We start from the raw sequence: 25,576 nt of genomic DNA, 5'->3' as shown, positions 1-25,576 counted from the left end.
TTAGACCACAATCTCTGTAACAATGTATGATTGAATAAATGGTCTCTAGCATGGGAACCATGCATTTCTGGACATAAGATCATTAGACCTTTTTTGTTGCGTATTCTCTCATCCATCAATCACTACAGTTTGTACACAGTGGAAAAAATCACCCTGTATATTTGGCAAATCTGTGTGGGTGTTAAAGAGTGCAAACAACAAACTATCAGTGGATGTATTTTACTTCTGTGCATGAAATTATTCAAGGTCAAGTGGACACAGTTGACGCAAATGATCAGCAAAGCCAACGGAGGGGTTGGTAGAGTGTAAAAGATAATGGTATCCAGGAACAAATGAAGAAAAAGAAAAATGAAGGAAAGCAATATACAACACACAGTGACAAGTGAGTGGTGGTGTATGGAAACCTATAGGACCTCCATGTGAATGCTCTAAAACGTGTTTTGAGTGTGTAAGTGAAGAAGGTAGGCAATGCATATACAAGAATTTCTGGCAGTTGGAACACTATGATACACAAAATGCCTACCTACAAGTTTGTTTACAGTCATAAAGAGCTTTTAAATTAGTATTTTGGAGAAATTTCACTATAATATTTCATTTGTGGTGTAGAGTGCCATAAATATCGATATTTGTTCAGTGTATAAGTGTGCTATCTTTGAGGAGAGGGCTTCGGAAGGATGTTGGCCGCTAACGGGAGTTAGCCTTTTGACTTGTATCTGTGTAGAAGCGAAGTTCTAATAAATCTGTATCTGAGAGAATTCTAGTTGTTTACCTACAACTATATCCTATCCCCTCACTGGTGACCCCGTTTTTTGTGTAATACGCGTCCAAGTTACCGCTCGAAGGTTATTTACGCACCTACTGCGTCGGGTTTCTTCGCGATCGCGAGGGACGTTGTTCAGCTTCAGACAATGGCCTTGCAGCACTCACCATCGCCCGGATTTCAGCAACATCTCTCCAGCACTCCTGCTGTCGTAGTGGACATGTCACAAGACTCTTTGGTATCCTTCAGCCCGAACATGCAGTGGAATTCATCGATTGCCGCCAGTTTCTTCCAACCGCCAACGGTCGCGGACTCTGGCTTTGTTAGCCTAGACCTTTCCACGTGTTCTCCACAGAGTGTTGTTCGGAACATTCCTACTCCTGTGTTGAATGCACAATTCAATACAGTTCATGGCATCGAGTGAAGTTTTGCTACTTTGGAAAATCCAGTAGTAAATTCAAACTCGAATCAGTTCCCGCCACGTGTGTATCCTCCCGTGCTGGGTAGTCAACAGGTGCTCAATGCTCGCCAAACAGCAAATATCACACCGAGTGTGCATCCTAGTGGACATGTGTGGGATCCTTGTGTTGCTTCTAATCAAGTCAACAATTCTGTACTGGACAGTAATTACCCGGACATCTACAACCAGCCCCACCACTCACGGTCGAGTGAATACAGTGTGCATAATGGACATTCACCAGCGTACTTAAGTACTTGTGGCTTCTCTCCAAACTACCACGTCAATGAGAATGCACATTTTGACTACGATCCTCACACTGTTCGAGCGTCCGTTGCTTCTCAGCTGTCCCCCCGGCGTCAAGTGAATTTCACGATACCCACATTACAGGACGCCAATAATTCGGACTCGCTATCTTCTGCATGCTCTACTTCTGTCCGAAGAAATAGGCATATCTCCGCAGTGACTGCAGTGCCGAATCTGCCGAAACTACCAGACTTCAAACCCGCTCACGCAAAGTTCTGGTTTAATCTGGTTGAGCGAACAATCAATGTCTGTGCTTTGGACGACGACGCACGCTTCGCCTGCCTCATGAACCATCTTCACGACCGCGTCGATTTATTTTATGACCTGGTCAAAGCACCCCCCCTAGAAGGTAAGTATGCTGTGGCGAAACAGACAATACTGGAGCGCGTCTCGAAAACCAGGAGAGAAAATATGCGACAGCTCATCTACGAAGAGCGTCTCGGCGACAGGTCTGCGTCCCAGCTGTGGTGGTGCATCCGTCTTCTCGTCGATTGCAAGTTATGCCTGATGACACGCTCGCAGAAATCTGGACAGAAAAGCTGCCTTTGCCTGTCCAGACTGCAATCTCTGCGTATGAAGATAGGCCAGTAAATGGACGTTTACGTGCCGCCGACAGAGCATGCTCTGCCAGGCAACGTGAGCTCCGTGCACTGCATTCTGGACGTGACCGCACTAAGAAGCTTTCTGACACCACGACCTTGTCTGGTGCTGCTAATAACAAGTTTGTTAAACTAGCCGCCCTGCCTGCACCTTCAACCCCCCGCAATGACAGTGCATCAGCCTCTGTGGAAGACTCTGGGTCACATACTCCGTCACCTAGCAACTATCCACAGGAGCACAGGCCCGCCCAACTTTACTGTTTCTTCCATGCAAGATTCGGGGAGCAAGCTCGCAAATGCCAGTCACCATGTTCTTACCCAAACTCCAACCGCAGGTAAGCTGCGGTGCCACCTCCTGTGATGTAAACAACGGGCACCATCCAACGTTGCATTCCGTTTCGGACAACAACAGTAAGTGTGGTCAAGTCTGTGTTTGCGATTTACAATCAGGTGCACGTTTTCTGGTAGACACTGGCGCAGACGTCTCTTTGCTGCCAGTTCGCCTAGCAACCAATAAAGTGCAACCACACAAAACAGTACTTCGTGCAGTGAACTTGTCTACCCTACAGTGTTCGGGTTCTACTTTATATACAGTGAAACTTTCACCTGAGTGCAAGCTGGAGTGGACGTTTTTAGTGTCAACAATTGAAGAACCTATTCTTGGAATTGATTTCCTCAAGCACTATCAGTTTTCACTAGATTTTGTGCAAAATACTGTGTTTTACCCCCCACTAAAACAAACGTATTCCTTTCACTCCGTGGGGTGACAGTTCGGCTAACACCAAACGTGTGCTGTGCTAAGAAATGTTTAAACCTATCCTTGGAGCTGCAATATTGGACAAACAAGTGGCTAGTGGAGTGCGCCAAGTCTTCGAAGTTGCGGATGGAACGTATGGAAATACTGCTGCATCTCCACAACATACACCATGAGTTGGCCTCCACACAATAACGCCTCACGACACTACAAGCAGACGACTCGTAGACTACAGACAAGGTCAGTCTGTGCCAATCTGGTGTTCCCGTGCCTGCGCATGTTAACAACAATGTTGTGAACTCTGTTAACTGTCAGCACCCACTCTTGTAATGACAGTGTATGCCCGAGTGCTCATGTTCCTTGCGTTCCGAATGGACAATTAACTTCCCAAGCTCATGGCAATGAACTACGGCCATCTGCTGTTCGGCCATGCCCACTCGTGCCTACAGTGCTCGTAGCGGCACAGCCCGCTACCAAGAACCAGTGTACCAACCTCACCCATGTTAATACGCGTGCAGCCTTTACGCAGCCTACAAGCGGTTGGCACACCTGTACTTCCGTGTCGTCAGCGCCACAGCTTTGCTCGTCCGCCACCGCCTGCTCTGCTTCACGGGTATCTGACTGTCATGCTGCTCCACGTATTGCAGTAGTCACTAATGGCACAGTTCATCGGTTACGTCTAACCGATGGGCCGCCCATATCGCAACGCCCACACCACCTCAAGCCGGAATTAATGAAAATTGCAAAAGGACAATTAGATGATTTATTACAATAGGGAATAATTGAACCTTCTTCCAGTTGCTGGGCTAGTCCTATGCTATTTGACCAAAAGAATGATGGTACTTGGCGTATGGTCGGAGACTATAGGCGTTTAAATGCCCACACCATCATTGATAAATACCCAGTCCCACACATTGTGGACTGCAATCATGCGCTCACAGGTGCAAAGTACTTCTCTGTTTTGGGCTGTAAGCACGCATTTCATCAGATTCCTATGGCTCCGGAGGATATTGAAAAGACTGCCATAACCATGCCCTTCGGGCTGTTTCAATACAAATTTATGCCGTTTGGGTTGAAAAACGCCGCAGCAAAATTCAGCTGCCACCTCCAGCTACTCATACACCTCCGCGCGTGTACGTACTGCGCACGCTAGACTCTTGTGAGTATGTGTTTCTCAGAGACGACTCAATCAAAGCCCCACTTCAGTCACCCTACACAGGTCCTTACAAAGTCGTCAAATGCTCCGAGAATAACATGGATCTCCTCATAAAAGACTCTGTAACCACGGTCTCACTCAACCGAGTGAAACCAGCTTTCATTGAGCCTCAAGTGAACCTCCCTGATTCTGCCCCTATTTCTCCCACTCCTGCTTCGAGCAGCCATCCATCTTCTCATACCATACATTCAGGTATTGATTCTCCACAGCGTGTTTCTCTGCTGAGCACTGCTTCTTCTCCGCGTTCATCTAATTCGAGTGGCCAATCTTTTCGAGGTTTCACTCCTCACAGCCCTCGCAGTCGAACTGCCAACCACTTTGATTCTACCATTGTGTTACCATCTTTGTGTGACAGCTCTTTGTCATGCCGTTCAATCCACGCTGGCTCCTTGTTGCCTTAGGTCATGCTCCCTTGTCCGCAAGCTGATCGCCCGAGGTTGTCACCTGCGCAGTCCAGTGCACCTCCCACCCTCCTCTTCGCAGATCCTTCCCCCCCCTGCTATGGCTTTCCCACACCTCCCTGCCCCTCTTCCATTGCTCGTACAGGTGCCACCCAAGAATTCACAACACATGTACACCCTGATGACATACATAAATTATCTGTTGTCGTAGATGGCGATACGGTGTGTGTGGTACTCACGTGTGACAATATTAAGGGAGGAAGTGCAGAAACTCGTGTGGTGCGCCGCTTTAAATTGATCACAAGTACTGCGTATGGCAATTTATGTGACTTTGTTAAGCCTTCTGGCAAGGTGATTCTCCACCTGCCTGCTGACGAAGTGCTACACCTCCACTCCAGGATGGGATGTCGTCTTCAGTCGCCGGCGTCGCTTGCTGACTTTTCCCACCCCCCGGTCTCCTACCAGTCGACCGCTTCCACCTGACGCAGAAGAACTGTATGTTACCTTGTTACCTCCCTAACTTCTCACCCCCCCCCCCCCATTCACAGGGACATACTCCATTCCATACTGCGCGGGGGGTAGGGTGGGGGGGGGGGGGGGGCGCTATGTGGCGTATAGCGCCATAAATATCGAGATACTTGTTCAGTGTATAAGTGTACTATCTTTGAGGAGAGGGCTTTGGGAGGATGTTGGCCGCTAACGGGACTTAACCTCCGGACTTGTATCTGTGTAGAAGCGAAGAGCTAATAAATCTGTATCTGAGAGAATTCTAGTTGTTTACCTACAACTATATCCTATCCCCTCACATTAATTCACTCAGCAAATAAACAGTGGTAGTCAATGGTAACATTCTAAGTGCACTCCATTTGCAAGTAAACAATGTTAAGTATCCACTGATGAAATTTTAAGAATAGAATTGTGGGTAGAATTTACCACTTTAAAAATATGAAAACAATCACATATACATATAATAATTGCAAAAGATCTACATGCTACATTTTATTTATGAGAATTTATTGAAACTTAATTACACAATTTCCTTAAAGAACCGTAATGTCGCTTACTACTGTTTACAGCTGAGGTCTTCAGTTAAAGAGAGCTTTGACGAAAAGTGAAGCAGTTTGATGAATATTAAGAACTCAGATGGGAATCGTGTATTATGCAAAGAAGTGAAGGCTGAAAGGTGGAACGAATATACAGGGTGAGTCACCTAACATTACCGCTGGATATATTTCGTAAACCACATCAAATACTGACGAATCGATTCCACAGACCGAACGTGAGCAGAGGGGCTAGTGTAATTGGTTAATATAAACCATAAAAAAATGAACAGAAGTATGTTTTTTAACACAAACCTACGTTTTTTTAAATGGGACGCCGTTAGTTTTGTTAGCACATCTGAACATATAAACAAATACGTAATCAGTGCCGTTTGTTGCTTTGTAGAATGTTAATTACATCCGGAGATATTGTAACCTAAAGTTGACGCTTGAGTACCACTCCTCCGCTGTTCGATCGTGTGTATCGGAGAGCACCGAATTACGTAGGGATCCAAAGGGAACGGTGATGGACCTTAGGTACAGAAGAGACTGGAACAGCACATCACGTCCACATGCTAACACCTTTTTATTGGTCTTTTTCACTGACGCACATCTACATTACCATGAAGGGTGAGGTACACGTACACACGTGGCTTCCGTTTTCAATTACGGAGTGGAATAGAGTGTGTCCCGACATGTCAGGCCAATAGATGTTCAATGTGGTGGCAATCATTTGCTGCACACAATTGCAATCTCTGGCGTAATGAATGTCGTACACGCCGCAATACATCTGGTGTAATGTCACCGCAGGCTGCCACAATACATCGTTTCTATCCTCTGGGGTTGTAGGCACATCACGGTACACATTCTCCTTTAACATACCCCACAGAAAAAAGTCCAGAGGTGTAAGATCAGGAGAACAGGCTGGCCAATTTATGCGTCCTCCACGTCCTATGAAACGCCCGTCGAACATCCTGTCAATGGTCAGCCTAGTGTTAATTGCGGAATGTGCAGGTGCACCATCATGCTGACACCACATACGTCGACGCGTTTCCAGTGGGACATTTTCGAGCAACGTTGGCAGATCATTCTGTAGAAACGCGATGTATGTTGCAGCTGTTTGGGCCCCTGCAATGAAGTGAGGACCAATGAGGTGGTCGCCAATGATTCCGCACCATGCATTTACAGTCCACGGTCGCTGTCGCTCTACCTGTCTGAGCCAGCGAGGATTGTCCAATGGCCAGTAATGCATGTTCCGTAGATTCACTGCCCTGCGGTTTGTGATACCCGCTTCATCGGTAAACAGGTAGAACTGCAACGCATTCTCTGTTAATGCCCATTGACAGAATTGCACTCGATGATTAAAGTCATCACCATGTAATTGCTGATGTAGCGACACATGAAACGGGTGAAAGTAGTGACGACGCAGTATGCGCATGACACTACATTGACTCAGTCCACCGGCTCTCGCAATGTCCCGTGTACTCATGTGTGGGTTCATGTCAACAGCAGCTAACACACCAACTGCACCCGCTTCTTCTGTGACGGGCCTGTTACGGACACATTTGTGTGCTACGACCATATCTGTTGCATACAGTTGGCGGTAGATGTTTTGCAACGTGCGGCACGTTGGATGCTCTCTGTCCGGGTACCGTTCTGCATACACTCTGCAGGCTTCAGCTGCATCTCATCGACACTCGCCATAGATCAGTATCATCTCCGCCTTTTCAGAGTTCGAATACACCATGGTCACAGTTCCTACAACACTACACTATCACAGACGTCTGGTAACACAGTGTACTACAGTTGGTCTGCGTGCAGAGACGAATGCAGAATAACAATAGCAGCAAGCACTACATGCGGACACTGCGACAGCTAGACCAAACCAAAACAGTGCACTACAGCCACACTTGTAAACACGGTCGTCATCGTAAACATGTCCCTGCAGATGCTGCTCGCCGACCGTGGCCCGTGTTTGTTAGAACACGCAACTGAACGTCGGAGGTTTCAAGCGTCAACTTTAGGTTACAATATCTCCGGATGTAATTAACATTTTACAATGCAACAAATGGCACTGATTACGTATTTGTTTATATGTTCAGATGTGCTAGCAAAACTAACGTGGTTCCATTTAAAAAAACGTAGGTTTGTGTTAAAAAACATACTTCCGTGCATTTTTGTATGGTTTGTGTTAAACAATTACACTAGCCCCTCTCCTCACGTTCGGTCTGTGGAATCGGTTCGCCAGTATTTGATGTGGTTTACGAAATATATCCAGCGGTAACGTTAGGTGACTCACCCTGTATACAGCATGTTTCTTAAACTTGGAACAACTAAATATCTTGAAAAATACACTCATAAAAAAATGTTCCACTATTTTCAAAAGAGACACTTGTCTGTGCTAAAATGCTCCCTGTACCTCCACCCATGCAGAAGTGGGATCACCTTTTTATTTTCAAATGGGAACCTCCCATTTTTATTGCAGATTTGGATTCTATACCAAAATATACCTAGCTTTTATTAAAAACATTTTTTTCCATTCGTGGTAGATGTGCTGCAATAGACAAAAACCAATTTTTTTGTTTTTGCAATTAAGAACCAACTCATCTGACTCTACATTAGATCTGTGATAAAAAATATAAACATTTTTGTCTTGAACAGGTGATATTTTTGTTAAAAAATTATTTTAGTTTTGCCAACTTGATTGTACAGTAAAACTTTTGTGATTACACATTTTAAAAGAAAGGTCTGGCAAATAAGCTACTATTAAAGTAATGTAGTTTTCTGTTCCATTTGGGGTTGATTTTGGTAAGTCCCCATACAATCAAGATGCTTGATTTTGGTGATTCACTCAGAATCTCACCAGCAGGGTTACCGATTTCAATGAGTTCTTCCATCCATCATAGTAACTGTCACACCAGCTGCCATATGGCTATTGGTGGAATACATTTCACAACAACTGTAAGTAAAACTGTGCATGATAATACTGAGAGAGAAATCTCTCTTGCATGCCTCAATGCTCAGTACCCCACAATGTGGTGTGCCACACCACAGTGCTAGAGCCTTGACAACCCTGAACACAAAGGACTCAGCACCACTACTGTCCAGAGTCTTTCCTGCAACATTTGAAGTACCAGTAATGGGTTTTTCTGTAGAAGAGGAAATTGAAATAATTTTAATTTATGGTAAGGCTGGGTCTTTGTGCCAAACATTTTGCTGCTAGGCAGAAATACTATTTATCATGTTTACACCAGCGTGAAGCATAGGAAAAGAACTTGGAGAGCTATTGGTATGAGGGGTAGTAACAGTGAAATTGCAGCACAGTCAAATTTGCAAAACTAAATTAAATTTTTAACAAAATTATCAACTGTTTGCAACAAAAAAGTTTACAGTATTATTGAAAATGTAATGTAGAGACAGATGAGATGATTCTTAATCGCAAACACTTGAAGAATTGAATTTCCTGAATTACAGGCCATCTACCAGGAATGGAAAAAATGTTTCCGGTAAACCATAGGTATTTGTTTGGTGTAGAATCCTAATCTGCAATAAAATGTACGGTTCTCATTTTAAAATAAAAAGTTGACCCCACCCCCATATTGGGGGAGCACTAAGAGGTAACCAGTCTTACCACAGACATATGTCCCCTTTGGAGATATTAACCTTTGTCTGGGATGTTTTTTCATACAGTGTGTATTTTTTTGAGATGTTTAGTTGTTCCAAGTTAAGACAAATACCATATAGTAAGCCTTTATAAGGCAAACAAACCTGAGATAACGAGAAGAAGAAGTAGATCAAGTTCAAATGGGCAATATGATACTGGAATAAGAGGGAAGGAAGGAAGATTAGAGTTTAACATCACATCAGCTGTGAGAATAATTTGGTAGGGTATAGTACCGAAAGAGGGAAGGAAGGAAGATTAGGGTTTAACGTCACATCAGCTGTGAGAATAATTTGGTAGGGTATGGTACCGAAAGATACAAGAGCCATGTTTCAAAGAAGACAAATGCTGACAACTGTTAATACTACTGGACCATCAGTTTAATATGTCATCATTGCAGAAAACAAATAAAATTATTTACAAATAAATGGAAAATTTGGTAAAAGTTGATCTCAGGAAAGATCAGGCTCCAGAGAAATGTTGGAACATGAAAGGCAATGACGGACCTTAGAAAACAGATTAAAGAAAGGAAAACTTACATTCATTGCATTTGCAGATTTAGGGAAAGCTTTTGACAATATTAACCAGAATACACTCTCTTTAATTCTGAAGGTAGCAGGGGTGAAGTACAGGGAGAAAAAAGTTATTCACAACTTATACAGAAACCAGACTGCAGCTATTAGAGTAAAAGAACATGAAAGCCATGTGGTAGTTGAGGAAGAAGTTGTACATCATTATGATCTATTGTGCAAAATGATACATAGATCATGAAACTAACTAACTTACTTACTAACAGGGTTATAACCACCCCCGGATGTTACTCATTCCGTACATTGAGCAAACAGTAAAGGAAGTGAAGAGAAATCTGAAAAGAGAATTAAAGTTCAGGAAGAACAAATAAAAATTTTAAAGTTCACCAATGACATTGTAATTCTGTCAAAGATGATAAATGCCTCTTGATGATGAGGATGATGATGATGATGATGATGATGATGATGATGATGATGATGATGTTTGATTTGTGGGGTGCTCAACTGTCGGTCATCAGTGTGCACATGCCTCTTAAAAGCAGTTGAATGAAATGGATAGCCTCTTGAAAAGAGGTTATAAAATAAATATCAATAACAGTATAACGTGGGTAATGGAATATAACTGAATTAAATCAGGTGATGCTGATGCTGAAGGAATTAAATTAGAAATGAGACACTGAAAGTAGTTGATGAGTTTTGCTATTTGAGCAGCAAAATAACTGGTAATGGCTGAAGTAGTGAGAATATGATATAAATAATTGCAGTAACACAAAACGAATACCTGAAAAAGAGAAATGTATTAACATCACATATAAATTTTAAGTGTTACTAAGTTTTCTGAAAGTATTTTCTCTGGAGTGCAGTCTTGTATGGAAGTGAAACATGGATCATAAATAATACTGCAAAGCTTTTAAAATGTGGTGTTACAGAAGAATGCTGAAGTTTATTTGGATAAACTGAATAAATAATGTAGTAGTGCTTTAAAATTAGGGCAAAAAGAAATTTATGGAACAACTTGAGAAAGAAGGGATCAGTTATAGTAATAATTTATTGATATACAGTGTACAAATTTAGTTTCTAAGAGTTCTTGCTCTTCGTAAATGTTGAAAGTATTGTGTTGATTTGTGTAATCTACTACATTATTTGTGCAGTTCCATTCAAGATCACTGCAAGCTTTTCCTACATCTGCTTTCATACTCAGAAAACCACTGCAAAGTGAATGGGAGAGTGTGCTTCACACTGCATCAGTTGTTAGGGCCTTTTCCTATTCCTGTCACAAATAGTGCAATGAAGACTGATTGATTAAATGCCTCCATACACGCAGTAATCAATTCAGTCTTGTTTTTGCATTCCCTATGGGAGCAATATATAGAAGGTTGTATATTTCTGTATTCACCACTTACAAACTGCTTTTTGAAACTTACAAGGTAGACTTTCATGAGATAGTTTGTTTCTACACTATGTGATCAAAAGTATCCGCACACCCCCAAAAAACATAAGTTTTTCATATTAAGTGCATTGTGCTGCTACCTATTGCCAGGTACTCCATATCAGCAACCTCAGGAGTCATTAGACATTATGAGAGAGCAGAATGGGGTGCTCCGTGGAACTCATGAACTTCAAACGTGGTCAGGTGACTGGGTGTCACTTGTGTCATACATCTGTATGCGAGATTTTCACACTCAGATTCTGATGTTATAGTGAAGTGGAAACATGAAGGGGCATGTACAGAAGGTCTTTTACTAGTCCTGCATGGTTGAATTTGGGAGTGGGGCAAAAGGTGAGGCCTTTGGAAAGGACTGATATTTCTGTGGGACTAAGACTTCTGGAGGAAAGGTTCATGACTGTGTTGCGAGTCTGATTAGATTCTGGGTTCTATGTGGCAGTGGGAGTGAGTTTTGGAGGGTGGGGTGTAGTAGGATGGCAAGACAGGGTTTGTCAGCAATGAGGGGGGATGGGGGTCATTTGGAGGTTGTTGTAGAAGTGGTGGACAGTGGTACTCCGAGGTGGGAGTAGGAAGTGAGTAGGATGGAGAGCTTTTTGAGGTGGCGTTGTGCATGCTGCTAAAGTTCCTGCAGGGCAAGAGTTTCAATTGGGGTTATGGGTTCCAGGAATTTGGGATTACGTAGCAGGAGAATGTTGTGGATGGAGAGAAGGTACTGCAAGGAGGATTGAGCTTGGTTGATATGGTTGGTGAGGGAAAATGATTGGCAAAATCTGAACAGGTGGAGGTCATTGTGGAAGGAGGGGTGGCAACCAGAGATGGGTAGTTTGATGGTAAGGCCATTAGGGGGGATTTCATGAGCCAAGCAACAACGCAGGAACAGTATGTGGGGCTGGGATCTGGCTAGGGATAAGGAAACTTTTAACCCTCACTAACATAGTCCTGTAAAACCTCATCCATCGTCCATCCTTACACAACCCCTGCTCCCAATCCCTTACCTCATGACTCATACCCCTGTAATAGACCTAGATACAAGACCTGTCCCATACATCCTCCTACCACCACCTACTCCAGTCCGGTCACTAACATCACCTATCCCATCAAAGGCAGGGTTACCTGTGAAACCAGTCACATGATTTACAAGCTAAGGTGCAACCTCTGTACTGCATTCTATGTAGGCATGACAACCAGCAAGCTGTCTGTCTACATGAACGGCCACTGACAAACTCTGGCCAAAAAACAAGTGGACCACCCTGTTGCCAAACACGCTGCCAAACATGATACTTCTCATCTCAATGACTGCTTCACAGCCTGTGCCATATGGATCCTTCCCACCAACACCGGATTTTCTGAATTGCGCAGGTGGGAACTTTCCTTGCAATACATCCTACGTTCCCGTAACCCTCCTGGCCTCAACCTTCGTTAGTCACTGTCCTCACCCATCCAGCCTCCTCCCTGTTCCCATTCCAATACTACATAGCCGTCATTTCACCGCCACACCCAGTCTTTCAATTTCTTTTTATTTCTCTCCTTTCTGCTACTCACCCCCTCCCCCTCCTCACCTTCTCTCCTGCCCTCCATCTAAACTGCAGCACTTCACTGTCCACCACCCCCACCATACTATCCCTCCCCCTCCCCACCCCAGCCTCCTCCTTACCCCCACCCAGTTGCCACTCCCATCATGCACTGGTGCTGCTGTTCCCAGTGTGGTTTCAGCTCTCTGAGACTGCAGACATGTGTGCAAGTTGCATTTATGTGACGGTAAACACCACTGATTGTCATACACACAAGAAATGAAATGGGTCACTACAAAGTTTTCTAATGTATTCTGTGGTCTCTGCATTTCACACGACAGGCTGCATTTTCTGGAGAACTGTTCTTGCAATGCTTGTGCCACTTCAGGATGCAACCCAATAGTGATTTGATGGAGTTCTTACCATCAGTTTCATAGCAGACCACTCTTTTCTCTTTTTTTAAATTGAATTCCCTTAATGTACTTCCATTAAGAATTAACAGTTTCATGGTGGTGGTTGTTGGGAGGTTTAAGGGGGACTAAACAGCGAAGGTCATCAGTCCCCCATTCCAAAATCAGGCGAGCCGAAAATCGGCGGAGCAGGTAAAAAACCAAAGGGGGAGGAGACGCCCCCCAGGCGCTAAAAGAACACAAATGCAGCAACAAACACTACAGACAAGAAGAGGACAGAGGAACGCCAGACAGAAAGAAACAGAAGAAAAGAAGATGGCCGGAGACAGGTTGACTGACCACGAGAACAAAAAAAGGGAAAGAGTCAACCATCTGACGACACACCAAAACAGCAACAAATATTGAGAGACACAAGGACAAAAGACACAGAAAGGGAAAGGTGCAGGACCTCCCTAAATCGAACCATAAAAAGGACTACCACGGATAAAATTTAAAACGTCATCAGCCATGGAGGCATTGTCGCTTAAAAACAAAGGCAAAGTGCCCGGGAGATTAAAAGACTGCCGGAGGGTGCACAGTCGGGGACACTCCAATAAAATGTGGGCGACCATCAGCCGGGACCCACAACAACACAGGGGGGGATCCTCCTGACGCAAAAGATGGCCGTGCGTCAGGTATGAATGGCCGATGCGGAGCCGACACAGGATAACAGAGTCCCTACGAGAAGACCGCAGGGAGGAGCGCCACACATCGGTCGTCTCCTTGACAGCCCGCAGTTTATTAGGTGCTGTCATGCCGCGCCACGCAGCAGACCACACCCCAAGCACCTTCCGGCGCAACACCAGCTGCTGATCGCGAGCCGTGAGGCCGATCTCCAAAGCTGGGGCGTCGATCGCTCCTTTGGCCAGCCTGTCAACACGTTCGTTCCCCGGGATGCCAACATGACCCGGCGTCCAAACCAAGACCACCGAACGACCAGAACGGGCAATGGCGGAAACAGACTCCTGAATAGAGGACACCAGAGGAGAAGAGGGATAGCAGCGGTCGATGGCCTGAAGGCTGCTCAGGGAGTCACTGCAGATTACGATTGACCTACCTGAGCAGAAACGCATATGCTCAAGAGCGCGCAATATGGCCACCAGCTCTGCAGTAAAAATACTGCAGCCAGCCAGCAAGGAGCGCTGCTCGACATGGGCAGCGTGAGCAAAAGCGTAGGCAGTGCGACCATCAACCAGGGAACCATCAGTGTAGACAGGCCCACAGTCCGAAAATGAGGCGAGGAGCGCAAGAAAACGGCGACGGAGGGCCACAGGCGGAACCGAGTCCTTGGGTCCCTGTGCCAAGTCCAGACGGACGGACAGCCGGGACAAACACCAGGGAGGCGTAGGTGCACGGACCCGGAAGGGAGGCAGAAGAGGGAATGACCCCAGTTCCGACAGCAGGGACCAGACACGGACAGCGATGGAAAGCCCAGACTGAGGTCGCCGTTCGGGCAGATGGAGGACCGTGACAGGGAAAAGCAGGCGACGATTGGGATGGCCAGGCGAGCAATGAACGTGGACAGCATAGTCGGCGAGCAGTCGATGGCGGTGAATCCGCAGCGGGGGAACCCCAGCCTCCACCAGTAGACTATCCACAGGGCTGGTACGAAATGCGCCAGTTGCAAGCCGAACCCCACAGTGATGTATGGGGTCTAACAACTTCAACACTGAGGGTGATGCAGACCCATAGGCCAGGCTCCCATAATCAAGCCTGGACTGCACAAGGGCTCTGTACAGTCGCAACAGCGTGCAGCAATCCGCACCCCAAGATGTGTGGCTGAGGCAGCGGAGGGCGTTGAGGTGCCGCCAGCACTTTTGCTTCAGCTGAGTAATATGGGGAACCCATGTGAGCCGGGCATCAGACACGAGTCCCAAGAAGCGGCAAGTGTCCACCACTGCAAGCAGGTGCCCATCGAGGTAAAGTTCAGGATGAGAGTGGACCGTCCGACGCCTGCAGAAGTGCATAACTCGAGTCTTGGCTGCAGAGAACTGAAAACTGTGAGTCAGAGCCCATGATGCTGCCTTGCGAACGGCTACTTGCAGCCTGCGTTCGGCGACTCCCGTAGTCGTGGAGCTAAATGAGATGCAGAAGTCGTTGGCATACAAAGAAGGAGACACCGACGACCCCACGGCTGCAGCCAGACCATTAATGGACACCAGAAATAAGGAGACGCTCAACACCGAGCCCTGCGGGACCCCATTTTCCTGTATATAAAATGAACTAGAGGCGGCACCGACTTGCACCCGGAAAGAGCGGCGCAATAAAAAGGTTTGAAGAAAAGCCGGGAGCCGACCACGAAGACCCCACTCATGCAACATAGCAAGGATGTGATGCCTCCATGTGGTGTCATACGCCTTCCGCAGATCGAAAAATACAGCAACGAGATGCTGACGTCGAGCAAAGGCCGTACAGATAGCAGATTCCAGCCGCACCAAATTGTCCGTGGCAGACCGGCCCCGACGGAAGCCACCCTGGGATGGAGCAAGGAGACCGCGCGACTCAAGGATCCAACACAGACGCCGCCCCACCATACGTTCGAGCAATTTGCACAAAACATTGGTGAGGGTAATGGGACGATAGCTGTCCACCGTCAGTGGGTCCGCACCGGGTTTCAAGATGGGGACAATAAGACCCTCTCGCCATTGCGACGGGAACATGCCCTCGCTCCAAATGCGGTTGAAGATGGTGAGGATGTGTCTCTGGCAGTCCCTGGAGAGATGCTTCAGCATCTGTGCGTGGACGCAGTCCGGTCCTGGTGCTGTATCAGGGCAATCAGCGAGGGCAGCAAGGAATTCCCTCTCGCTGAAAGGAGCATTGTATTTTTCAGAACGACGCGTGTGGAATGATAATGGCGTCTGCTCGGCCCACTCCTTGAGAGAGCGAAAGGCGGGGGGATAAGTTGCAGTCGCAGAGCTCTTAGCAAAGTGCGCAGCAAGGTGTTCAGCAATGGCGGCAGCGTCCGTGCAGACAGCGCCGTCCAGGGAGATCCCAGGGACACCCATAGGGGTCTGGTATCCATAAATCCGCCGGATCCGGGACCACACGAGCGAGGGGGAGACATGGGAGCCCAGGGATGAGACGTACCTCTCCCAGCACTCCTGCTTACGCCTTGCAATAAGACGACAGGCGAAGGCACGGAGCCTCTTAAAGGCGATGAGCGTCGCGAGAGACGGGTGCCGCCTATGACGCTGGAGAGCCCGCCTACGGTCGCGAATAGCCTCAGCAATCTCCGGCGACCACCAGGGTACAGCCTTCTTCCAAGGGAGTCCAGAAGAGCGGGGGATGCAAGCCTCGGCCGCCGAAATGATTGATGTGGTGAAGACACGGACCACCTCGTCAATGACACCCTGTGGGGGAGACGCAATGGTTGCCGCGGAAGTAAAAGCTGGCCAGTCAGCCCTGTGGAGAGCCCAGCGGGGCAGGCGCCCAGAAGAATGACACTGGGGCAGTGACAAATAGATGGGAAAATGGTCACTACCACACAGGTCAGGATGCACTCTCCAGTGGAGAGATGGGACAAGGCCGGGGCTGCAAAGAGAGAGATCGATGGCCGAGAACGAGCCGTGGGCCACACTGAAATGTGTGGGAGCACCGGTGTTCAGGAGGCTAAGGTCGAGCTGAGCCAACAAATGCTCCACGGCACGACCGTGGTCATCAGAGACAGTCCCACCCCATAGAGGGTTGTGGGCATTGAAATCGCCCAGCAACAAGAAAGGTGGCGGCAGTTGGGCTATCAGAGCAGCCAGGACATGCTGCGCGACAGCACCATCCGGTGGAAGGTAAATACTGCAGACGGTAACAGCCTGTGGCATCCACACCCGAACAGCGACAGCCTCTAAAGCTGTTTGTAGAGGTACAAGCTCGCTGTGAAGAGAGTTAAGTACATAAATGCAGACGCCACCAGACACTCTTTCATAAGCTGCCCGGTTCTTAAAATAACCCCGATAGCCACCGAGGGCGGGGGTTCGCATTGCTGGAAACCAAGTTTCCTGCAGAGCAATGCAAAGGAAAGGATGAAGGCTGATAAGTTGGCGGAGCTCTGCTAGATGGTGGAAGAAACCGCTGCAGTTCCACTGGAGGATGGTATTAGCCATGGATGGGAAAGGCGTGAAGGGACGGGGGAGGCAGATTACGCCTCCGAGGCCCCTGCTGCTACTGAGTCACCACCTGGAGAACAGCCAGCCATTGCGTCCGAGGGACTGGCGAGATCCATGTCCTCAGCGGACGCCAGAATCTCCACCTCATCCTCAGACGCAGAGCTTGTAGGAAGCGGTGGAATGGGTGCCACCGCAATGTCGGTAGCCTTGGGGAGTTTCTTCTTCTTCTGCTTCTCGCGCTGTGCCTTTGGTGGTTCAGGCTGGGAGGGCGTCACTGGGTCAGTCTCAGGGACAGATGACGACCGTGTGTCCCGACGACCAGGGACCGGCGGTTGTTTGAGCCACTTGTGGCTGTCGGCTTTGGAACCGGTCGGAACTTGTGAAGGGAGGTCCCCAAGGGACCCCTTCCGTACGAGAGCAGCCGAAGAAGTCTTACGCTTCACCGGCTGGGAAGGTGGGACTGATGTCCCCGATGGTTGGGGGGGGGGTGTTGCTCCTGAAGTAGATGGAGCAGGAGCAACAGGGGGTTTAGTGCCCCCCCACCATCAAGGGGGCAGGTGTGGAACTTCGACTCTGAAAGCTGACTGGAGCGGATGGAATTGTAGGAGTGACAGTTGCGGCATAAGAAGCTGTCATGCGCACTGGGTGAAGCCGATCATATTTCCGCTTCGCCTCAGTGTACGTCAGGCGGTCGAGAGTCTTTATTTCCATGATCTTCCGCTCCTTCTGCAGAATCGGACAGTCTGGCGAGCAAGGCGGATGGTGTGCACCACAGTTCACACACAGTGGAGGCGGGGCACAGGGATGATCAGGATGGGATGGGCGACCGCAATCGCGACAGACGAGGTCGGAAGCACACCGTGAAGACATGTGGCCGAACTTCCAACACTTGAAGCACCGCATCGTGGGAGGGATATACGGCTTGACATCACAACGGTACACCATCACCTTGACCTTCTCAGGTAACGTGTCACCCTCGAAGGCCAAGATGAAGGCACCGGTGGCAACTTGATGATCCCTCGGACCCCGGTGGACGCGCCGGACGAAATGGACACCTCGGCGCTCCAAGTTGGCGCGCAGCTCGTCATCGGACTGTAAAAGGAGATCCCTGTGGAAGATAATGCCCTGGACCATGTTCAGACTTCTATGGGGCGTGATAGTGACGGAGACATCCCCCAGCTTAGTACAAGCGAGCAAGGCCCGCGACTGGGCGGAGGATGCCGTTTTTATCAACACCGATCCGGACCGCATCTTGGACAAGCCCTCCACCTCCCCAAACTTGTCCTCTAAATGCTCGACAAAGAACTGAGGCTTCACGGATATAAAAGATTCCCCATCAGCTCTGGTACAGACAAGATATCTGGGCGAATACGTTTCACTTTCATTCAACGCCTTTCGTTCCTCCCATGGTGTGGCCAGGGATGGGAACGATTTGGGGTCATAAACATTACCCTTAAAATGAGCCCTCAAACACTTAGAGACTGCCGACGGCTGGCCGCCAGCGAGAGATGATGTACCACGCTTCATTGCGGGTCATCCGCCCTGATGCCACCTACTCCAACCAAGGGCCCTCCCCACGGGCGCCACCCAGCCGCAGCAATAGCCACCTGGCAGGATGGCCATTGCCGGGAGTCCTGATGCCACAGAGAGATGGGCATCTACTCCTTGGAGTTAACGGTGCAGGCATCAGTAGAGCGATCCCTGTGTTGTCAGGGGGCTACAACCAAGAGGGTACATGGCGGCCCCACCACAACGGACTGGCTACCGTGCTGGATCTTAGGTGCAAAATGTCCAGGGTCGTCATCGCAGTTAAAAAACAACACCACAGATTGCAGGGTGGTAATCGCCCAAGAGATGGAAAACGAGCGGGACACCAGTGCAACGACGAAAAAACCAGCTAAAGGTCTCAACGCACGACGGATACAGTGCACCATGTAAGGCGCCCTTCCCCAATTGGCTCGCTCTTTGGAATAAGTTAGAAAGATGGAGGTCAAACCCGAGAGGGGACCATCACATAAGGCCGAAACATTTGAGACTCCTTTTAGTCGCCTCTTACGACAGGCAGGAATACTGCGGGCCTATTCTAACCCCCGAACCTGCAGGGGGGAACAGTTTCATGTTTGTTGCTAATGTTGATACGGTGTGTACAAATCCAGTAGCATCTCTTATGGCATCAACAGCTTCATGCTGGAGATTAAATCTTGTTGCAAGATGTTTACCCCATCACATGCACTTTTTCCATGACCCTCCTTTGCTGAAAAATATCTGTTTTTTTCTTAATCCATGTACTACAATTCTGACCAAGCTCACGAAGTTGAAAGTGGTTTTTTAAAATGAGATGCTGCACCATCAGTCACATACACATGTTTAGGAAATGCATGGCCTCTAGATGCTATGTCATCATTTATCATGCTGACAGTATAGCATGCATGTGCACTGTCATGAATGAGATCATCACTGACAATAGCAAAACAGCGTGGTATTCCAAGGAAGCGAGCAACATGTGCATATTGATACCTATGATGTGTGCCAGTGGCAACTCTGAATTTTGTTCTGCAAAGCAGCAGACAGGGGCTGTGGCAAGGGGGAGGATAGGATGTGGGGGCTATAGCCGCCCCCCCCCCCTCCCCCCCAATGGAATATCATATTACACTGGAACAAATGACTTCGGAAATCAGCGAATGTATTACTCCAACAGATTCAATAATTTTTTTTAATAATTATGTAGCGATATAGGTTGCAATATATTTCACACACATTTTAACAAAAGAATAAGAGCAGCAGATAGTGTAGTACCTAAACCAGTAAATATCATTTAACTTAAAATGAGCATCTTATTATTTATTAATGTAAATTGTTTACCCTGAACTTGTAAAAAGTAACCAAAAACTACTTTAAGCATCACCAAATTTTATCAATTTGTTAGTGGAGGATCCCAACTCTCCTTTTGTTAACCGATATTCCATTCCCCCAAACCTCCTGCCCCCCCCCCCCCCCCCCTCAATTTGCCCCCACCTTGACCCCAACTTCAGGAATCGCCCCCAACTTCAAGAATCGCCCCTGGCAGCAGACCAGTTCTCAGAAAAGTCAAAATGAAGAACTAATGTATCAGTATTCTGGGATGTGGCTGATTTTACTGCTGCTATGGCCCATTTCTGAATCCTCCAGATATGATTGTGAGCCATTCCTTTCATGACCCAATGCCTAACCACTGTAACAAACTTCTGTGACTCTACTGTCTTCTTCACCAACTCTCAGCCCTCCCACAAGCATAGGTTACATCATTGTCAGTATCCTGAAGGTGTAATGCTTCAACAGTCATCACTCCAGCACCAGGACACATTGCACACTTTGCAACCAACATTTATCTTGTAGCTCTTTACATATACACAAAAGCATCAGGTCCATCTCTGTGTACTTCTTTCCTATGTCACTGTTTATGGCAAAACATACAAGTTTCAAATTAGTAGAATTTTGTGAGACCAATTTAAAAATTTGGGTTCTCCTTTTTCGTTAGGTGATGTGAGTCTCTTATTGATCTTGTATCTTTTTACCTTTTTCACCAATTTCACTAGCAGAAATAATATCAACTTGGTTAGGACTTTACCTTCTGCAATCTATGCCATCACTTAGGTAACATTCCAGAGCAGCAATAAGCATATCATTTTGCAACGCATGCCCACAATAAGAATCTGGGCATGCCCAAATACCTTTCTCATTGTTTATTTTATGAGCTTTTGAAATCAAATAATGCGAGGAAGTGGGTATGTATTTCTGTGTCTGCTGCTTAGATTAGCCACCTGGTATCAGTGTCAGTAACTGTATCTTCACGGTATAGGTGGCTGCTGGGATAGCAGTATTTAGGTTTTGAAACCACACATCACATTTTGTGCATGTACCACTATCTTCAGGTTCTGCATCGAGTGCATCTACATTATACACTTCAAAAAGTTTTGAAGATGTTGCTTGTGTAAAACTTGTTTCAATTTCTTCCACTTACCTTTTTACGAACTATTTTCTTCTTGTGTTTCTTGCCTTTCCTGGCCATTTAAGGGGGGATATAGTAGAGGCCACAGCAGAAATACTAATATTCAACATCATCACACCCAGGAATATAAACATCTGCACTGTCTTCTTCAGTTTCACTTTCGAGTGATGGCGATTGTTCGGGTGGGTTTCCACTGAATTTCTTCTTGTACTGAGTGTAGCAATTCCTGCACAATAGATGCGATGCTAATACCATTACTTGAGAACCAAGATATTTCTGCAATATCTCTGACATTTCCAACAACTGTGAAATGTTTTTCACTTTTCTTAAACACCATCTTCTTGTGTCTTTTTTCACAGTCCACACAACTCACTCTTTCACTACTGCATTTCCTCACTGACGTTGTATCTAACAAAATGTTCAAACCAAATACAAAATTTGATACATAATGGTTGATGTGGAAGATCTCACTTGTTTGTTATAAACAGAAGATTTCTGGAAACAGTGTTGCCAACATGCATATTTTACACAAGAAAGTCAGTGACACGAAACATGCAGAATGTTGAAAAATTTTACCACTTTACACAGAAAAATATTGCCAACTGTGTTTGCACAGTCTACTAATATATTAACCAAACAACATTTTATGTAATTCACAAAAGTTTTGGGATGGGGTTTTTCGAGTAAATAATTTGCAAAAACTTGTAAAATTGCAATTTTTGACACTTTTAGTGATAAATATTTATGTAAAACAGATAGCGGGAGCAGAGAAGATACTGTTTATAATTACATCAGTAGTATTTGGTAACATGACAGGAAAGAAATTGTTCTGTGAACTTCCAAATTAAAAAAAAATTGTTTAAGTGGAAAAATTAATTTAAATTTCGTATTTTCATCTTAAATTTGTAGGTTAAATGAAGCCCATAAATGCGCATGTGTCAAATAAATTCAACACAATAACAGGGAGCTTTAACGCAAAACATTTGCAAGGTCCAGTACTTTTGGTTCATTAGTTCTATTTTTTTTGTTTTCTACTGTTTTAAGAGTTATTTACAAAATATACATTTTTAATGGGCCTTACCAATTACAAAAATTAAGATAAAATGAAAATACTTTATTTCTTAATATCTATGACATTGAAGTCATATATATATATTTTCCAGAGAAATTCATGACTGCAAGCTGAAATGAGATTTAACTTTTAAAAATATTCATTACTGATGTTTACCTGTAATCTGTTACAGATTTTTACACCAGGAGTATAAAAGTACATTCTGAACCATAGACAAGGATACATAGTCTACATGAAAATTATTTTTACTTCTAATTTCGTGGTAATGGATTATACTGTTCATCCTAGATACACTCATTTCATTAACTATAAATACTATTAGGGAGTACATGTATTGACACACAAGTGTAAGAATTGCCAGGTACTTGAAGAGCTTTCTACAAGACTGTCAATTATCAACTTCACACAGTATTCATATTTCAGGCTTCTGTAAGCTAAATACTAGTGCTTACCTTAACTACATTGCTATAGAAGATCAAGCTATAAACAGTATTGAGTGAATGTGTGGTAGTTCTCTAACAATATTGTCTGTAAGCCATATCAGCGAGAGAGATGTATAAGTGAAAGAAAGAACTGAGCTTGTTAGTTAACCTATTCACATATTTGTGTCTCCTCAGTGTTTTATTGGTCTGAATGCCCCACAGCATCACATGTAGTGCCCCATCCAGTGTATTCCCATTGATCTCTCCTTGTGATGCCTGTGTATCATTTTTACTTCTTTGAAATTGCAAAATATGAAAAAGTGTAAGACCAATGGTTAAGTTGTTTATATGAACCAGTTGTCAACCTCTTACATTATTCATTCACCTATGTCAACTATGGATATATTTGGACCCTTTAACCGAGCGAGGTGGCGCAGTGGTTAGACACTGGACTCGCATTCGGGAGGACGACGGTTCAATCCCACATCCGGCCATCCTGATTTAGGTTTTCCGTGATTTCCCTAAATCGCTCCAGGCAAATGCCGGGATGGTTCCTTTCAAAGGGCACGGCCGCCTTCCTTCCCCGTCCTTCCCTAATCCGATGAGACCGATGACCTCGCTGTCTGGTCTCCTTCCCCAAACCAACCAACCAACTATTTGGACCCTTTATTAGTGTGCTTTTGTTGGCAGCTAACATCAAGTTTTTGAAGAGTTCTCCAATGTCTCTATTAAATCGTTTACGAAAATGAATGCTGGAGTGCTCCAAACATGGAACCTTTCAGGACACTGCATTTAATGTTTCTCCACTTCAAATTTAGTTCCCTTTGCAATGTTCATTTCTTGGTATGAATCTCTAACACCATTGTGAAGATATAGTTCCATCTATGACTTTTGTGCTTTTAAATATTCAATTCCCCAGTAAAATTTTATGTCTCTACACATTAAATTGCAAGGAATCAGAAGAAATGGTGACAAGGGAATTTAGTTGTATAAGAACTGTGATTGTGAAAACATACATTGCTTTCTTCACGGAGAACATTTTATAAAAGCCAGTCAGTTGTGAAGAGGTTATTGTTAGTAAGATAGTTCAATATTGTTATAATCCACCTAAAAAAAAAAAAGAAGCATATCTGGTGAGGAGGAGGATATATCAGTAATTAGTGACCACTAAGTTATCAACTCTTATAAATAAGTATTACTTCTGCATATTTTAGTCATTTAGATAGGACACCTTTGACTAAATGACTAATGGTTCTTGTATTCTCTTTAATAACTGATTAAGCGAAACAGATGTTTGCTGGTGTAGACTGCAATGAACATCAAATTAAGTAGTTTTTATGTTCCATAGGTCACTTTACACAATGCATTGCAATGATATGGAATAAGTCACTTTACAGAATATTAACACTATTGGTATTTAAAGGTGATTGCATGTTGACCATTTGCATATCACTTCACATAGATAACAATGTTTAGTTTAACAACACAAGTAAGTATGTAAAACTATAGCAGAAAATAAGCTACTAGTTTTTAAATAAAAATTTTTCCACTGCAGGAGTTGGCCAGAAGTAAATTTTTCAGCTTCCTTTATGACACAGCTTTGTTGTCTGTCAGTAATTCTGAGAAAGTCTAAAGGATCTGCTTTTGATAGTCCATTATCTGCTCCTATGTTTTCAGCTACTGTTGGCAGATTTGTTGAATTTAATGGCCAGTGATTTGATTTTAACACCATGTCCCCTATTGCTACTATCATCAGAGTGTTTCATTATTTGCAGGCCAAATGTGTACATTTAATATGTAAGAAAGGTTCAAGTTTCCATTGCTTTGTTACTCAAATTTTTAGTTTTTTGTGTGTACAATACAGTTTTTATCTTTTTGGTGACTTGGTGAACAATTTTACAATGCTACTTCTAGTGCTTAATTGTCTTGCTTAGAGCTATTACTCTGCATTAAACAGAGCTGTTGATTCCTAGCAGAAAATATATTGATCCCAGATGTTAGTGACCTTGTCTCTCACCTTCCGTCATAATTACCCCTGAACTGCAGTAAAAAATTGTGAATTCATAGTTTTTTTAGGAAGGAATTAAATTTCTGATCTACTGTGTGCCTTGAGAGAACAGATGCTTTCTTTCTAAGGTCCACATTATAAGTCCAATTACAGTTTTCCATATTGCTCTCAGCCCTATAGTTGGTGCGATACATAGGTTTGTGTAAACAGTAAGTCAACAAAGAATTCCTATTTAAAAAATGGAACAAAAAAATAAAGTGTCACGTAAAATATATGCAATTTTCATGGACACTAATATTATTTTACTGATATTCCTCAGGTCATCGTGAAGTGATGGCACTACTTACTGTTAACACAGAGGAGCCACAATGCCAAGACTGGTACTGCACTCCAACTTGTAAATGTGATTGTCATGTGACATAGAAGACTGGATATGAACACAGATGCAAAAAGAAATTTACACATTATTTCAACTAAATCACAGTAAAGGGATAAAAGGAATGTGCTCAGTTTATTTCGCTAGCATCATATAAAAGAAAATTATATACACTGGTAATGAGTGAGTTTATTAATAATGTTTAGGAATTCTTCCATTCTCAGAAAATTTGTTGGTGTTTTACATGGTGTGATAAATGTTTTAGCAATTTAAAATGTTAAGTATCTTTTTCTCATTTATGTAAATGCATTGCTCACTATTGGTATTCTAAATTAAAGAACAATAATTTTTGAAAAGTGACATGATGATGAATATGCCATTTATCATTTTAAGTCGTACTCTCACATTTGAGAAAAATTACACTTTCTTTGATTAAAAAAAATACAAAATACAGAAATTGTGGCAGTAGTAGCCATAAA

General features: G+C 44.8%; 1 protein-coding gene across 1 annotated transcript in view; it reads left to right on the top strand.

Moving 5' to 3' along the window:
* Window positions 1-25,339, top strand: part of LOC126251728 (ankyrin-1-like) — a 165,477-nt gene extending 140,138 nt beyond the window's left edge. Inside the window, exon 8 of the mRNA XM_049952332.1 lies at window positions 25,041-25,339. Coding sequence (XP_049808289.1) covers window positions 25,041-25,144 — 104 coding nt within the window. The 3' untranslated portion in view covers window positions 25,145-25,339. The remainder of the gene's footprint in view (window positions 1-25,040) is intronic.
* The last annotated feature ends 237 nt before the right edge of the window (window positions 25,340-25,576 follow it).

Source organism: Schistocerca nitens, chromosome 4, assembly GCF_023898315.1.
Source record: "Schistocerca nitens isolate TAMUIC-IGC-003100 chromosome 4, iqSchNite1.1, whole genome shotgun sequence".
NCBI classification, from domain to species: domain Eukaryota; kingdom Metazoa; phylum Arthropoda; class Insecta; order Orthoptera; family Acrididae; genus Schistocerca; species Schistocerca nitens.
This window is presented reverse-complemented; position numbering and strand designations above follow the sequence as displayed.